At 42.5% G+C, this 17,103-nt stretch overlaps 1 protein-coding gene across 9 annotated transcripts in view; it reads left to right on the top strand.

The window, feature by feature from the left end:
- The window catches only part of prom1a (prominin 1a), a 63,841-nt gene that overhangs the window by 37,309 nt on the left and 9,429 nt on the right, over positions 1 to 17,103 (top strand). For 6 of the 9 annotated variants that reach the window (XR_009921756.1, XR_009921757.1, XM_062394076.1 and 3 more), the window contains exons 4-18: positions 6,111 to 6,231; positions 6,811 to 6,874; positions 7,139 to 7,228; positions 9,169 to 9,398; positions 9,585 to 9,659; positions 9,799 to 9,862; positions 10,116 to 10,275; positions 10,648 to 10,800; positions 11,007 to 11,130; positions 11,457 to 11,560; positions 12,217 to 12,301; positions 14,416 to 14,562; positions 15,380 to 15,451; positions 15,946 to 16,038; positions 16,671 to 16,688. Coding sequence is in view for 7 of the 9 variants with exons in the window: in XM_062394076.1 (XP_062250060.1) it covers positions 6,111 to 6,231; positions 6,811 to 6,874; positions 7,139 to 7,228; positions 9,169 to 9,398; positions 9,585 to 9,659; positions 9,799 to 9,862; positions 10,116 to 10,275; positions 10,648 to 10,800; positions 11,007 to 11,130; positions 11,457 to 11,560; positions 12,217 to 12,301; positions 14,416 to 14,562; positions 15,380 to 15,451; positions 15,946 to 16,038; positions 16,671 to 16,688 (1,600 nt within the window). In the remaining 2 variants the exon portion in view is untranslated. The remainder of the gene's footprint in view (positions 1 to 6,110; positions 6,232 to 6,810; positions 6,875 to 7,138; positions 7,229 to 9,168; positions 9,399 to 9,584; positions 9,660 to 9,798; positions 9,863 to 10,115; positions 10,276 to 10,647; positions 10,801 to 11,006; positions 11,131 to 11,456; positions 11,561 to 12,216; positions 12,302 to 14,415; positions 14,563 to 15,379; positions 15,452 to 15,945; positions 16,039 to 16,670; positions 16,689 to 17,103) is intronic. The other 3 variants (XM_062394075.1, XM_062394073.1, XM_062394078.1) reach the window with 1 other exon arrangement.

Raw genomic sequence — 17,103 nt, 5'->3', positions numbered from 1 at the left:
ATAACCCCGTCTTTCTGGGTTGTGTTGCCCGGAGCTGCGTCCCCGGAGTCACAACACTCAGATATTCATTGTGTGGATAAATTCTTGTCTGGACACGAAGCTGCTCTGGGAGGCCGGACTCAGGCTGTGCCCTGGCAAAGCTCCGAGAAGACAAAATCAAACTGTGGTAAAAGGAACAATGGCTACTTGAGGGGAAAAAGCTGTTTAATGGAATGAAAGCACACTAACCAGAGGCCTGACTGAGAAGAATGGAGGATTAATTGCGTTCAGAGGGGCCATAATTGAATAAAGTAATTAATAAGATTCTATGGAATCAAACTATGGCTAAAAGGGATCCAATGGAGGCTATAGAGCTTCCTCTTTGCCCTCTTAACATTAAAATATGTGCATGATGGGTCAAAAGTATTGATTTAAAGATTTGTCTCTATATAGAAATAAATTAATACAAAGAAAGAAGAGCCTGACCGATATGGATTTTTGGTTCTTATTCCTTCATACTGATATATTGGCCGATAATCAACCTTAAATATAGAGAAATCACAAATACTGTCCAATTTATAGAACTTGAATTGTGAATAAACATAAATACAAAACAATAGATGACAAAATAAATGCGCATCTTTTGCACATTGTTTATAAATAAACCATATGGTTTATGTTCTGAGCCGTTGATTACAGGTCACTGAGTTCAGTGAGGCACCAAAACGACTGAAACGCTTATTATAACACAGATTATTCCTTTATTCACTTCACATTCCCTGTTTGACTCTGTTTCTCTGATTTCTTTTGCAAACATCGCAAATTAAGAGCAAGCGTCTAAATCGTCAGTTTGTTGTTTGGTTGAATTACAATGACAACAGTTTTTCTTAGTGAGAGGCAGGATAATAGAGGCCCAGTTCCAGCAGTGTGGAAGCAGGGACGGGCTGGGAAAGACGACTGTCCCAGCCCTCGCAACTGCAATCACACTGAATGCAGCCCATTGTTGGAGTTTGTAAAAGCTATGGAGCCACCAGACCATGTAACACTCACTGTCCAGCCCCCCCCCCCCCCCCCCCCAGTATAGTGGCCTAGATTCTGAGGCACTGCACCAGTTTGATGCTCCTGTTTATCTGCAGTTGTGGGGCTTCCACCCCTGAGGGAAGGTTTCGTGTGTCGTTTGGCTTCGGCTCAAACAGGAACCGCAGCCGTCTTTTCAGAGTGGCTGGAGGTAAATGGTCCTCCCACTGTGTGTGAATGGTCCCCTCTGGTCAGTAAGAGGCACACCAACAGAAAGCAGCCCCGCAGACTTCCAGTCACTAGCCACAGTTTGAGGTAGGACTCAGTTAAAGTGTCGCTGATACGGAGACAGTTGAGTCCGTCTCGATTATGTCGTCTCAGCCTCCCTCTGGGAAAAGCTTTGAGATGTTGGGATTTGGTGCAATACAGATAAAATTAAGTTGAATTCAAAGGAGACATATTCAGGTTTCTACTATTAATTTGGGTTGTAATTAAAAAGGTTTAAGATAAGATAAGATGAGATAAGATAAGATAATCCTTTATGAGACCCCCCCCCCGGGGATATTTGCAATATTACATCAGGAAGAGTCAAAATCAGGCATCAGTAAGTCATAATAAGTAACATACAATACTTAAGTGTAAGCAAAAAATAGCTAAATATAAATGGAATAGTGTGAGAATACTGACAGTCAATGGATTGCACATGAATCCATGTATGCAGAAATGGAATTGGACTGTTGCTTAAACTTGGACATTTAACGACTTTACTTTGAGTTGTGCTGCTTGTTCCTAACCTGATTATTGACATTTGACACTAAAGAACAATCAATAAATCACAAAAGTGCACACATCTTGCACGTGATTATTCAACAACATTCATACAAACTAATGGTGAGTTGAAGCTCAAGGTTCAGTGGAAGTTAAAACATTGATATTCCAAAAGAAAACGCGTCTGTTTGTGAGCGTGTGAAAACTGGTGAAAAGTTATGTTTTATGTATTTCATGCCGAACCTTCACATTCTAACTTAAATCCTCTCTTCGCTGCCGTCATGCAAAATTCATGAGTCTTTTATCCACTTGCTAAACTCCAGTCTGTGTTTACAGCTGAATGGAAGGAAATATATTTATCTATTATATGTGATATTTCAGACACCATTAAATCTTAGAATAACCCTTTGGTAATGATTGACCCTCGGGGGGGAATCCACAGCGTCTTTGTTTCTTGTTGCCTGGATTCAAACGCTGAGAGCAGCAGTGAGAAAATAATCTTCTTCACATGAATTCACTCCACAGCTTCTCTCTCTTCTTTTCTGTTATCCAGCTCAGGCGTGTGAGTTTGATCCCTTAAGCATGGCAACACAAATTAGTATTTTCTCTTCTTTACAACTAGAAGTGAACAAAACGACCAAGCTGAGCCCAAACTTGATTTTTGCTGAAGGTGCACGGTCGTGTGCTACGCAGGTCATTTTGAAAAACCGCTCTGGCGTTTCTCTCAAAGAGTCTTTGTCTGGCTGCAGATTCCAGCCACCTCGCTGGACACCGAGCGCTGAGAGAGGCAGCGAGCGAGAGAGACAAAGAAAAAGAGAGGGAGGTGGAGGAGAGAGGGAACCGAGGGCAAAAGAGGAGAGAGGGTGCGGTCGGCAAAACCGAGAGTGAATATTAGCTTGAGCCTCAGAGGTTGAAGAGTGAGAGAGAGGGGGAAACAATGAAGAAGTGAGATTGAAGAATAAAGGTGTTTGAGTCGGAGTGAAAGAAAGTGAGAGAGAGGGAGAGAGAGAGAGAGAGAGAGAGAGAGAAGAAAACATGGGCTTTGGTGATAAAGAAGCACAGACAGAGAGAAAGAGGGAAAGGTGTGTGTCGTTGTGAATATGTGGATATGAAAATGAAAGAGACGGCATGTTAGAAAACGTGTGAGAGCGAGAGAGAGAGAGAGAGAGAGAGAGAGAGAGAGAGAGAGAGAGAGAGAGAGAGAGAGAGGCAGAGAAAGTGTTGGACAAAAGGCTTTTGTTGTGAAAGTGGCCATTTTGAATCTTCCCCTGGTTCCGGATGGCTCCCCTTCACCGGGTCTCAGCCTAGTTGTTTGGCCTAGTTTCTCATCGAGCCTCCACGAACACGGCGACAGCGGCGTTTACTCTCGGCTCCGCTCGCTATTTATGGAAAGCGTCACGCCGCACAATTCCTCCAGACACGGGCGGCGAGAACAGTGTTTCTCTCTGGAGGGCAACATGTGACCCTGTAAACTGTTTGTCCTTTAAGGTTTTTTTCTGATCAATCCACGTGTTTAATGTGAATCTAGATATAAAGATGCTCCAACATCCAGGGTTTGAATGTTTCATAACTATTCTATATTATCACAGTGTTTGTATTATTATTTTTTAAATTGTCAATTCAGTGCTTTTCAGACGCTTCTCATCCAAACTTCAATATTGAGGAGTTGTTCCAGGGCTGCAACTAATTAGGATTTCCTTTGATTTTATCGATTAGTTGTTTGGTCCATAAATTGAAAACCAGAAATATTCGTTGTTTGACTATGGAGATAGTTGGTGACTAATTAACTGATTCATATTTTGTCTTTTTATTTATATGTGATTGATTGTTATGCAGTCTCTTCTCATGCTTTACTGGCATGAAGTAAAACCTGAAGGAAGTGTTTTAAAGATGCCCTCTAACTTGTGAGGAGTATTGTTATCTAATTAGTCAAACCATATATAAAATAGTCATATGCACATTGCTCTGCACACTTTGTACCCCTGGTTAGACGCCAACCTGCATTTCAAGTCTCAGTTGTTTGAACTGTGCAGTGACAAAGTTGAATCTAATCCAAAGTAAGAGCACCACTCGGATTATAGAGGAAACTCTTCTTGAATTCAGAGATTCTCTGAAGAGACACGTTGTGATGAATCAAATCTCCTTCACTCGACACACGGGGAAAAGCCTGGAGCATGGCTGTGAAATGAAAAGTCTCTCAGGGCGATTCCCCTTCATGTACCAGCAGGCAGACAACAGGTGTTGACCCCGTGAGCAGGTAGATTCATATCAGTCAGACTGAAGAATCCCCTGAGACACCTGCCTGTGCTGTGAGTCTAGAACAGAGAAGGTGACTTTTCTCGACTTTTAGGTCAGAAACAAACTGTGAAATTCCTACTGTGACAAAACGTGTGCTGCATAATTCAGGTTAGATTAGAAGAGATTAACTGGATTATAACCACAAAGTGAGACAGAGACTTCAGCGACTGCACATCACAGGGCTGAAGAGAAGACTTAGACACACACACACACACACAAAACACACAAGCCACCTTCTACATGCCTCCACAATAAGACGGTGAACGGAGCGTAACCTCACTTTGCATGCAGTGCACTCACACACTTACTGTACGAACACACACACAGACACACACACATTCACACACATGCTGCTGCTGCTGCACACACCTACACAGATGCACAGGCCCACATGCAGATTATGCAGTGAGTCACAACAACAGCCTGATTCATGTGCATTGATCTCCACCTTCCCGGTGTCAGGCGCTGACTCAGCACTTCTGTTATTCCTCTGTCGTAAAGCTGCTCCTCCTCGAGCCTGTCAGGGGTTTTCAGATACTAAACAATATGTTGTAGAGACGTTTTTGTTTTATTAAATCAATCAAACTATAACATCTTGGCACATTCATCTTGGAGAGCGTGAGGATCTGTTGTCAACACGTTTATGATATGTAAAGATATTTTACTCTCAGGGACGTGAGAATTTAAAGGATGTAATAAAAAGCTGCATGCTGTTTTTCAGGCATAGATACTTTGCTGCTACTTTGTCTGTTCAGGGTGATTTGTGTTTGATTCCTGGATCAATAAGACAAAATGAGAGATGATGAGACTGTGGATCCTTTGGCTTAATTTGTCTGGAAACAGGCTCAGTGAGAACGTTCACATCACATAATTCTCTGTGGGCTTATGAGCTACGGAGCTTCAAACGTGCAGCTTGAACACAATTAGAGGGAAGTTATTTAAGCTATTTAAAGAGAAACGCTTCAAATCTGTCTCGTTAGAACCAGAATTATGAACATATATTAAAATCAAGCACACGTAAATCTAATGGTACAGCCAACGTGTCAACTGTTGAGACGAGGAGTCTTTGCACGATTTGAAAACATCCTGGAGGACAACAGGTTTTCTACATTGTGTGAATTAAGGTGACTCACATGTTCTTCTGTCTGGTCCTCATTAAGATGAATGTTGAATATCGAATGAAATGTTCAATGCTCATGAGTTTGATACTAGTTCTTGAAAAACACATCAGGATATTGATGCTGCAGCTGTGGTTTATAGATCATCTTTCTGAATAAGGTATTTGAAGCCGGTTTTAGACGTAATGTGCACGACACAATAATACAAATGATAAATCCGAACCTCCTTTCTTGCACAGCCATAAAAACATACATGCAACACACTTAACACGCGTGATGTTTGCCGGTGAGGTGCAGACAAAACTCAGCTGTGTCTAGAGGGAGTCTTGGAAACAGCTTAATATTATGGTCTGCCTGTCCCTTGATGTTGCTCCAGCTAATTAAGCCTGGCACCAGGTCTGTTTGAAGTATGAGAGAGACTCACTTTAATGATTCTGTGTTTTTGCATTTCATTTGAATATGTTTACAAGCCCGGGACCTTCGATGTGCAGATGGAGCCTCGGAGCTCCGAGAGGACTCACCTGCTTCTCCATGTTGTTATCTCAAAAAAACAATTCATAATGTTTTATTATAGATGTGTTAGTAATGCGTTGCTGCTTATAATCCAGTTTTAGAAATCATTCTGCATAGTGAGTACTTTTACTTTTGGTTCTGTGAGTTTATTTTGATTCTAATACTCATACTTCTTGTAATTTGACTTGTTCTTCTACACTTTTCGAGTTGTTTTTCCACCTCTGCTCATTCTCTGGATGCTGTTAAGAAAATGTCATGGTGAATTAGGTGGTGCACACTGACCCCTACTGTTGATGACGTGTTATCTCCTGTTTCCCCGGGGGTGGGGGTGCTGCTGCTGCTGTGACAGATGTTGGAGCAGAAAGGTCACTCGGCAGCAGAAAGGTCACGGTGATTGTGTTTGTGGTTTCTGTGCAGGATCGGCGTGCTGTGTGCGTACGCTGCCAATCAGAACCTGAGCTCTCAGGTGAAGAACATCCGCAGACTGGTCAACAGCAACATGAGGGACCTGCACACGTTCGCCAACGACACGCCCATGGTACGACAACAGTGATTAATACCACGATTTCATTACACTCACACATTCAGAGTGTTTGTCGAAAAAGGAATGAGATCATAACAGTTTGTGAAACAGTCCTGGAAATTAAATTATGTAAAAATGCATGCTCTAGAAATTCAACAGTCAAATTATAGGAAAGGATTTAAGTTCAGGCGACTGGAATAATTTGGGGGAAACATGAGCAAAGGTTCAGTCTTTGTTGACTGGAGCCTGGACTTGATCCCCAGTGTATCACAATATATTTGTCTGAGAGTGTTACAGTCTAAAGCGACAGTACAAAACAGCGTGACTGTCAATAATGTTCTGTTTCATTCATGCCTTCTTCATCTAATCCCTTCATTTAATCCCTTTAACCCGAGAAAAGACCATTTTCTCACCTTTGGCAGCAGCGACAATTCCTCCTGAGCCAAAACATTTCACTCTCACTCTCCGGTTGTTATTTGAGAACAGAAACCAGACCTGATTCCCATTGTAGAGAACATTACACACAACACTGTGCCACGCGTTTTCTCGTTGTCTGCATTTCAACATGACAACACAACTCTTTGTCATTCGCAGCAAATTGATTACCTGATATCGCAGTACGCCACGGCCAAGAAGAAAGTCATCTACGACCTGAATCGTAAGTAGACACTCTCCCCGCGTGTGCGAGTGAATGAAGTGGAAGATGAACCACGTCTCGTCTCCGTGACTTGTTTTCCCAACACTTTTGTGACAGAACTAGGTCTGAATATCTCCAGTGGTCCCTGTTCTCATCCTACTTCTCTCCTGTGTTACATCTGCAGGCCGCTATTTCCTGAAAGTTTAAAACCAGCGGAAGCTATGATGCTAATAATATGAAACAAATACTTCTCCTCCTCACGCTCTGACGTTGTCTTCTCTGCAGATATAGGTCCTTTACTGGGTGGAAGGATACACGGTCAGCTGGATAAGGAGGTCCACCCGGCCCTGGACAGAGTGCTCAACATGGCTGGAGGTAAATCCGCTGCTTTTTTAATTTCCTATTTCGGTCACGATACAATCAGACGACCAAGGTCTGGCAGCTGCTGAGTGGAAGCTGTGGCTGCAGCTGCAGCTGCTTCACCTTAAGTGACACAGCATCGTAGTGTACTTCATGTCTCTATAGGTTCAGTGAGATGATATATATTCTAAATGTTTAAACTTTGTTATAACAATTCAGCACCTTTTCACCTCAAATCTTCCTTTTTATGCTTTTTTATGAAGTGAAAATCGAGAGAGCCATCAAAGGTAACAGTGACCGAACAGTGACCCACAATCCTTTGAATCCCCCCCCCCCCCCCTCCTCCTCCTGACCCTGTGAACTTTGACCATGGTGTTGCCCCTGTGGTTTGTTCCCCCGTGACCTTCCTCAAGCTCCTGGAGCCGTCAGAGCCCCAATTACGACCGAGTAATTTATTAAAACTGCACAACGCAACATCTCACCACGGTGCAAGGGTACAACGTTTTAAACTCAGAGAGGGAAGGAGGTGGTGAACAAAAAGCAGCTTCATGTGTCGTTTCTGAGGGAGACATTTGATGCTTTTTTAGTTATTCTTCCCTCTGGTGTGTTAAATAGATGTTTTTGTGAAATTAAGACACCTACAAAGAGTTGACCATTTACAACACATTGGAGCCGGGAGGGGGGGAGCTAAAACCAAGTGTTCCAGACAGAGGCTGAAAAGAGGAGCTGCAGCAATGGACAGTCTGAGGAAAGTGATTCTGAACGCTAGAGCATGTAAACATATAACCTAATAAACCTGAATCTGAGTACACTGTCTCCTGTAAGTCTGGATTCAGTATCCTTTGCACGGTGCAGTTTTAAGTTAATGGCGTCACCAGATCTCCCTGCACCTGGAAATCCAACGTTTAACCCCCTCATTGTAAAGTGAGCATAACGAGGATTATGCGTCTGTGTAACCAGTCCTGCTTTAGTTTTATTCTAAGCGTTTTGTTTTTTTAACCAGAAACATGTCGAGAGTTGAGGTGTCAGAAAACCTGACGACAGATATGTCTGTGGTTACAGTTTGTGTCCCTGGTGTTTGTGTGTATCATTGTGTTACTGGGCCTGAGCCGAGTCTTCAAACAACATTTAATCAGCTGCAGAAGTTTAACTTGATAGAACAACAAACTTTACTCCCTCTTGTGCTGCTGAGCATTTAACTGTGTGAGAGTAGATTCACTGTTTCCTCTTTTACCCTCTTGCATCTTTTATACCAGTGTTCAAGGATTCCCGTGTTTTTTTTTTTCCATTCTTTATCCTGTGTGATTTGAAGGAGTCTGCTGCAGGAAAGAGTCACATCATTCATTCATTATACATAGTGTTCGTGTTGGATTATTGTTTCCCCTCCAACAATGATGCTCAGCAGTCGAAAGTCTAAATTTGGATGTTACAGAGTCGAACCACACACTGGAAATTAAGATGGACGACATGACAGCTCCCCTCAAGTGATGCCAAGTGTCTTGACCGCCTCCTCTGTGTTTTTCTCAAAGATGGTTATTGTCATTTTTGGTATTTCGTGGAGATGTGTCGTCCATCACAGGACACAGACACATCATTTGACCTAGATTGCAAGTTTTAGGGCTTGGACCTGAAAACTCAGTGTGTTGAACTCGGCTCAGGTCCTCCAATGCATCCAGTGTGGATGTGTATCTTTACATGAACTGTCCCTTTTGACACACTTAATGAATCTGATTAATTAATTACATTCATAACTGTACCAGCTCCTAAGATTTGAAGTTTGTCTTTGCCCCAGAAACTTTGGCTTCATATTCAAAAAGTTGTTTTTTAAACTGCTCTGAATATAAGTCTTCATTTGTGCTTTTCCCTGTTTACATCAGTTTGCCTGAATGTCCCAGAACAGAACTAAAGGATTCTCAATAAAACATTCATAACTCCTCCCGTCTCTCTGCTCACAGCCATGCGAGAAACCAAGGAGGCCCTGGAGAACGTCAGCGTGTCTCTGGAGGTTCTCCAGGAGGGGACGGGGAAGCTCAACTTCAACCTGAGCCTGGTCCGCACCAGCATCAACCGCACGCTCAACGACCCCGGCTGCCACGACGAGCGCTCCGACGCCACCACCGCCCAGCTCTGCCGCAACATCCGCCAGTCGCTGTCCCAGCTGCAGATCAGCGCCAACTTCTCACGGGTGAATAAAAACTACACACTCTACACTTACAGATGACGTGTGTTTAAAATTATTAAATGAATGAATTAAACTACAATGGTTTATGTCAAAAACCAGAGGTAAGGGAGCTGGAGTCGTTTGGTTATGTAAGATACTGTTAAACTGTGCATGTTTATTAGAGTCTTGTTGTCTTTTTTCATATTTCAGCTGCCCCGTGTGAACACTCAGCTGGAAAAGATGAACGAGGTATTGAGGACGGACCTCAGCACCATCGTGCAGAGGGTGAGTCTGGAGCATTTATACAGTTATCTGTGGATTCTCTTACTCTGCAGCTGGATTTATCAGCAGACTTCTGCCACCGGCCTTCACTTAGTGTCCATGTCGACCCTGTTTGAGTTCTCTGTCCCTTCTCCTCCCGCAGGGCTTCTCCTCTCTGAACGACACGCCTCACATGGTGGTAGAACAGACCAGAAGTGTTGTGGAGAGTAAGTTTCCTGAAAGCAAACACGAATAATCCTTCTGTTTTTATTTAATACCTCATGCCATCTGTGGTGCTAAACTTACTCCTTATGACTCACTGAGATTTTTTTTACTCTGCTTGCATTCTCCATGTCTCGTTTCTGGTCCTTGCACAAAGTTCTGAGAGTTGAATTTGCAGCCTTGCCTGTTTTTCCAGTATCTTTTCCAGTATCTTTACACGGATCATTCCATTGAGTAATTGCGTGATGTGTCTCTCAGGTGTACAGAGCCTGGTGGACGGCATCGGCCACAACATCAGCAGCTTCTCCAAGGCGTTCCCAGTGCAGAACTTCCTGTCCAACTTCACCATCTTCATCAGCCACACCCATGCTAAGATCGAGGACCAATATCCTGAGATTGACAAAATGGACTTCTACAGGTGCACTGAGCCACACGTCCATAAACGTGTCCTGACATAAAGTTTTATATTTCAAGAAACAATGTTTTCAATCCAGAAACTACACAGGAAACAATGTTGATATACACTTCATGATATCTGTCTTGACCAGACTCGTTTCCAAAGCTCCTGTATAATTAATGTGAACCGTATTACCCTGAATTGATATTTTGCATTTATATGAAATATTCATAACACTTCTGCATTATTCAGTTTGAAATGGAGAGAAAGCCAAGATGACATATCAGCTGTATTACATTTTCATTTTAGCGCCTTCAGCTGCTGAGACGTCAGCTGAGGAACACGTTGTTCCAGTTGTGTTGTCCTAACACCAGCTCCTACTGCCGTTTGCAGGTGGATCGGCTGCATTGGTCTGTGCTGCATGGTGGTCCTGGTCCTGGCCTTCAACTACCTGGGCCTGCTGTGCGGCACTCTGGGATACGACAAGCACGCCTCGCCCACGACCCGGGGCTGCATCTCCAACACGGGAGGGACCATGCTCATGGCGTAGGTCGACACATGCACATGACAACTTGAGCGAGTTACAACGATATAAAGCGACTGTCACAGCTACTTCTACATCACTATTTACTTTACAAACCACAGTTCTAAGAAAGTAATGTAGAGTAGAGAGTGTAGAAGGATGAGGATTACAATTTCTATGACATTCTCCACGTCCTGGTACCTGAGGCTCCGTCTGCTCTTCTCCACAGCGGCGTGGGATTCAGCTTCATCTTCTCCTGGGTACTGATGGGCCTGGTGACCACCATGTTCCTGGCCGGAGGGAACGTTGAAAAGCTTGTTTGTGACCCTTTCCACAGCAAGGAGCTCTTCAAGGCAAGTCACAAGCCTGGATACATTACATATGAACACCAGAACAAAATGTACAGTAGTAAATTTGATGTTTATGATTATAATATCCAGATTACATTTATTCATCTTAGAAATCACTGACCACTCTTTTAAATATACCAGCAGATATAACAGTATTGTTACAACACAGTATTAAATGGAATATATACAGTGAAAGCTGCTTTCTTTGGTTCCCTTGGTTTATCTACTATTAAATTCTGCTTTTAATAATGCCAGTCAGGCACTTATTGAATTTACTGATCGATCCCATGAGAGTTATTGATCACGCGTCCGTGTTCCTGTCCCTGCAGGTCGTGGACACCCCGTACCTGGTCAACCCCGAGTGGAAGAACTTCATCCCGGGCTACATGTACAACGACTCCGAGCTGGAGCTGACAGCAGAGACGTTATACAGGCAAAGAAAACTTATCATTCCACAGTATCTAGGTGACGAGTGTATCTGCCACATGTTTACATTTGTCTACAAAGCTGAAAGGATGTCGCGGCAAGACAAGATCATTTTCAATTAGAGCCGATAATGTTCCTTGATGAGGCCAATTTTACCATTTCAGTCTTGTTTTGGTGCAGGCGCTGGATCTTCAGCGTGCAACTGAATATTTAACTTCCATTGATGGGAATGCAAATGGGAAAGGAGAGTTGCTATTGACATTAAGGATCCAATTAGCATAGTTTATTTTTTCTTCTGCCTCTTTCTCAGCGATTACATCAGCTTTCATCATTTCCCTCCAGTGAGTTTGCTGCACATCCCCGGTAACCCGGGGGGGGGGGAGAAACCCACAGTCGTTATGTTTCCAAACAGAGCAGAGTCGCATGCATTAACAAGCTAGCAGTGCTGAAGCTGTGGACACTATGAGAGTCTATATGGTTGTTTGATCATGGGAGAGATTTATCTTTCATATCCACGGCTGTGGAGGGCTCATGTCAGCCTGTCCTGTACTTCCAGTCCATTTCACTTGGTGGCAGCAAATGTTTCCACTGTGCTCTCTCTCTCTCTCTCTCTCTCTCTCTATATCGCTCTAATTGTGCATTTGTCTTGCTGTCGTTTCTCAGCACGTGCAAGGAGAACAAAGGCATCTACTTGGCCATGCGTCTGGACAAAGTCTTCAACATCTCAACTTTCCTTAACACTACAGTGGTCAGTAGAAAACTCAGAATACACTGCACACATAACAATCACATTCAAGTTAATTATTATAATTATCCGGGTAGGTATTTGTATTATATTATATTATATTTTTTTATATTATATTATATTATATTATATTATATTTAGATCCCCATCTCCTCCAGTCTGCTTGCCAAAGTGTCCTTGGGCAAGATACTGAACCCTGTATTTGAAAGTGAAGCACATATCTGCACTGCATGAAATATGTATTATTAGTAATTAGTTAATAGTATATTCAGAGTATAGCTGATACACACTAAATCCTTGCACTGTACAGAATTCTCAGGGTGAGAATTTAAGCCATATGCACATTTGACAAGTCGCTGTAAACGTTACCAGTGTTGGAGACTGCAGATGTCTCCGTCCTCGGCTGAAACGTTTCATTAACATGATCCAACAACACAAGTGTGTGCGTTGATGGCCGACTGCTTCAGCACACGTCGAGCCAGACACTTCTGCCTTCCTGACATATCGGGTACTTTCCTCGCCAGTTGGCACGAGCCGTCCTTGGCTCGTCTTTGAGCCCACAGCTGATACGAGGCCCGGCTGCATCTGTGCATTGGTCATTTTGTCTTGATTAAATTCCTGTGTATAATTCCAGTTTGCCAAGAGTCTGTCTCTCTCTAGCCGACGTTTATCTGTGGAACAAACTGTTGCTCGGTCGTTATATAATCATGTATATGAATATGATAAGGCTCTGCTGAAACATTATGGAAAACACACTGTCTCACCGCCAGAACATTTTAAAATGCATATCCACATTCCAGCTCCTTTTAGTCTGAGTAAGTGCATGACTGTATACCCACAATGCAACATGAATCTCTACGGGGTCACTGTGAAAATAAAGACATTGGCCCGACATCACTCTTCCTTTACTTTGTTCACACTCGTAATCAGAACTGATGCATCAGCTCGACTGTATTACAGTCACAGCAGCCAACGTTATTATCTGAGCTCAATGTTATGGGAATTTTGATTTGAATGTGCTGTTATACATGAATAAATAACTAAATAAACAAAAGATCAGACAGGGAATTTAAAATATGATAATCTGAATTAGTACATCCATAGACTGTATGTACAGCCCTTCATGTATAATTCTGTGGGTCTTAATGTTTCTAGACCAGTGTTCATATAAATAATATGCTACGCTACATCGCAATTTGTTATTTTCAACGAAGACAAGTCTTAATTTTTCCATGAACTATTTTTACACAAATCAGGGTTTTTAAAAAGAAAAGAAAATCTTCATCGGGCGTCCAATACAGCATTTGGCTTGAACACACTGTCACTGGATTCAAGTTATCTGGAACTGAGCTCTTGTAGTTAATTCCGTCCTTCTGACAATAACTTCATATGCTGGACATTTCTCTGGTTTTATGGGAAAAGCTCTGTTGTGAACGTACAGTCGGTGCCACGTCGTCTGAGGAACAAACAACTTGAAAGCCAACTTTTCTTTTATTGCGTTTCTCTTTGTGGAGCCACAGAAAAAGCTTCTGTTCTTCTGTTTTGATGGTTAAAATGAACATTTGTATTAAATACATCCTCTGTGGAAATCATGTTTATCTTTGATGTTGGTTGGAACAAGAAAAGTAAAGAACGAATGAGTTATTTTCACAGTGACACCTGTTTTTTTTGCTCCCAGTGAAATTGAGTAATAGTTTGTTAATAGAGAGTTGTGTTGTACAGCTCTGCATCACAATATGTTTTCTATTTCTCTTAAAGATGAGGATTAATTGCACAAATGTATTAATAGAACCTGGAGATGACGATAGAAACAAGAAGCAAACAGAGAAAAAAAACAACATTTTAGTGGGATTTATAATCTTCTGTCCAAACCACATCTTCCAAATGTTCGGTCGCCCCAGAGTGCCAAATTCAAAAGCTTTTCATTACGTTAACCATGTTTATGTAAACTTATGGTAATTCCACATCTCTACTGGACACAGACTTGAGCTTTTTTTAACAAGAAGTTTGAGGCTGAGCTGTATAAATCCTTCAAATTGCCACACGACTGCGTTTTCAGAAAATGCCAAAACTTGAACACATAACAGTAAAGCGTCTGCTCCTTCCTCTGTCGGCAGTTCACTAAGGATGTGGTGAGTCAGCTGGAGAGCGTCAAGATCGACCTGCGAGGAATAATCCTGTTAGAGGCGGAGGGGAAGCAGAACCTGCTGGATTTCTCTGAGGCAGGACTGGCAGAGATCAACTACGCCGACTATCTGGAAGAGGTCACACACACGCACAGACACACACACACACACACACACACACACGCACATGTGAATGAGCAGGACAACACACAAACATCGTGGAAGAAGCAAGAACACCGGGAAGATTAGAAGTTATGTGGCTGCATTTCGTCAGTTTATTAGCTGTATAAATACCTGTTTATGAAAGATAAATATTGCTTCTAGATTGTTCTATACGTACACTAATATTATGGTATTGCAGCTGTGCTTTAATGGTGTGTTACCAGAAATAGCTCAGCCTCCTCCCCGGCTGTCGGCTGATGTAGCGCAGGCAGCCGAGCTTCACCTGATACGAGCTGTGACGTGACACAGCACAACGGGTTGTGTTGAGGGCCGCTGCAGCTCGATTATCCAGAAGAGTGCAAAGGGAACAAGCCCGGACCTGGCGTTTCCCCCGTCTCCTCCAACACCAGCTGTCAGGTTCACTTAGATTTATATCCACAGGGAGACAGAGAAAGAGGGAGGAAGAGGAAGAGGAAGAGGAAGAGGAAGAGGAAGAGGAAGAGGAAGAAGTTTAAGGATTTCGAGTGTACCACCTGTCCTCATGCAAAACACCCTCACTCGCTGGGCCATAGATTTGTGTTTGGTTTGATTCTTCTTTGGGAGAAAATACAGAAATGTCACAGATTACAAAACTTGAGATACATACATGACATACCATAAGTCACAGAAAGCTTCTCTAACCCTGCTCATGTGTCAGTGACATGTTAGTTTTATTTGTCTATATTATAAAGCTCCTCATTCCTGCTGTGACCAGAATCTTTTCACATTATCCCTGTGTGATTGTCTCCTTCAGGTGAATAAAGGAGTGACTGTGGTCGACCTGCTGTCTTTCGCCCGGGATCTGGAGGCTCAGACCGACCTCATGGTGAGAACGCTTCAGATCCCGGATGATACAAACCTCCGCTTCACTCAGGCGTCTGATTAGATTTACAAATGTAATTTTCCCGATGTTGCCAGAGCACCTGGTGGAGGGTTCGACCTTTCTGCTCCACGAGCTCTCGCTCCAGCTCATTTTTAAACACATGACAGATTCTCTCCCAGAGGTCAGACTGCTCTCGCCCTCAGCTGGTTCATGAAACTCATTTATAACCAATGAGGGATCTAGGAGCGTCCTCCAGAAGGACGGAAATTAGAAAAACATTAAATCCAGAGGAAGAGTCTTTGGAGATTTCCTGTTGTTGTTCAAATTCTATGAACCAGTGCCTTTAAAGCATAAAGTCTGAAATCTCCTAAAGCCACTGAGGAGGTGTGAAAATCAGACGATAATTAACTGGATTAATATTCACTGTAACACGTGAGCTTGAATTTCCTCCAGTGCTCTGATGGTTTATAATAAACCTGTGTGTTTGTCTGTTCCAGCCCCGAGGCCCTCTGCAGTCGGCTCTGAAGGGCCACAGCGGCACACTGCGACAGATCCACACTCAGCAGATCACCCCCATGGAGCAGGCCATGGTAAGACCACTGTGTTTCTCTGTTTAAGGTCCAGATATTCATGCTCCTCTGGACTGTTGGTTAAATTAGTTGGCGGAGACCAAAACAGAGCTAAAAGAAGAAGGAATATTGGATTTAGAATCGTCTTGGGGCCAGAAACACGAGTCTAAATCAATTAGCAGTAAATATCCGTTACAGAGAAGTTCTATAAGGTGGTAACATGTGTTTACAACTTGTTTCACTCCAACTTATTCATATTTAGAAAAGAATATCCTCCAAAATGTATTTCAAAGTCACCAGTGCTCAAAGTAAAAGTTCTTGAGGTGGTCGGTTGTACTGGATGGGTTTGGTTTACCTACTGAATATGTGCAATATTATCACAATGCTAATTGTCTTATTGGAGAGAAAGGTATCGTGCTTGCTTGAGAGAAACACTGTTTATTTCAGCATCTCATTTAATATCATCCTCAAACATGTCAGATGGAAACAAAAGGAATATTCAGTTTTAATTTCTCCGTCCAAGCCGATGTGGTTCTTTTGAATAACGCCGGGGATCTGCACCAGGAGCCTCGAGCACTCTGGTGACGCAGCTTTTTACAGCCGCTCTTTGTGTTTCTCTTTGTTTTGTTTCTTATTCCTCCTTCAACTTCAAGAAATATGTTAGAGCGAGGGTAAGCAGTCCTGTGTTCATCCCGTGTACTTAGTGTCCCCATCCATTATTAGTAACACTTAAAGAGATGCAGAGATACTGTCACCTGAAAGAATATATATCTCACTGTGAATGGTGTTGTAGGATTAATGTGCGTGTTCTTGTGTTTACATCTACGCTAAAATCATACACTGTGTTTAACATGAAGGGTTTTGTACCAAAATATTAGAGCCTGACCGATGTCGACTTTAAAACACAGATATATCCAGATAAATATGTAATCATTTTATAAATTGGCAATGATGTTGTTATCAATCCCCTTTGACAAACAAGAAATAATTGAGTTATGATTTTTTACAGTTTAATCTTCAATTATTTAGCTTTATAAATCATTGTACATAAAACAATAACACAAATACAACCAAATACAGAAATTT

This window comes from Platichthys flesus, chromosome 8, assembly GCF_949316205.1.
Source record: "Platichthys flesus chromosome 8, fPlaFle2.1, whole genome shotgun sequence".
Classification (NCBI taxonomy): domain Eukaryota; kingdom Metazoa; phylum Chordata; class Actinopteri; order Pleuronectiformes; family Pleuronectidae; genus Platichthys; species Platichthys flesus.
The sequence above is the reverse complement of the archived record's forward strand: the minus strand, read 5'-3'. Positions and strand labels throughout refer to the sequence as shown.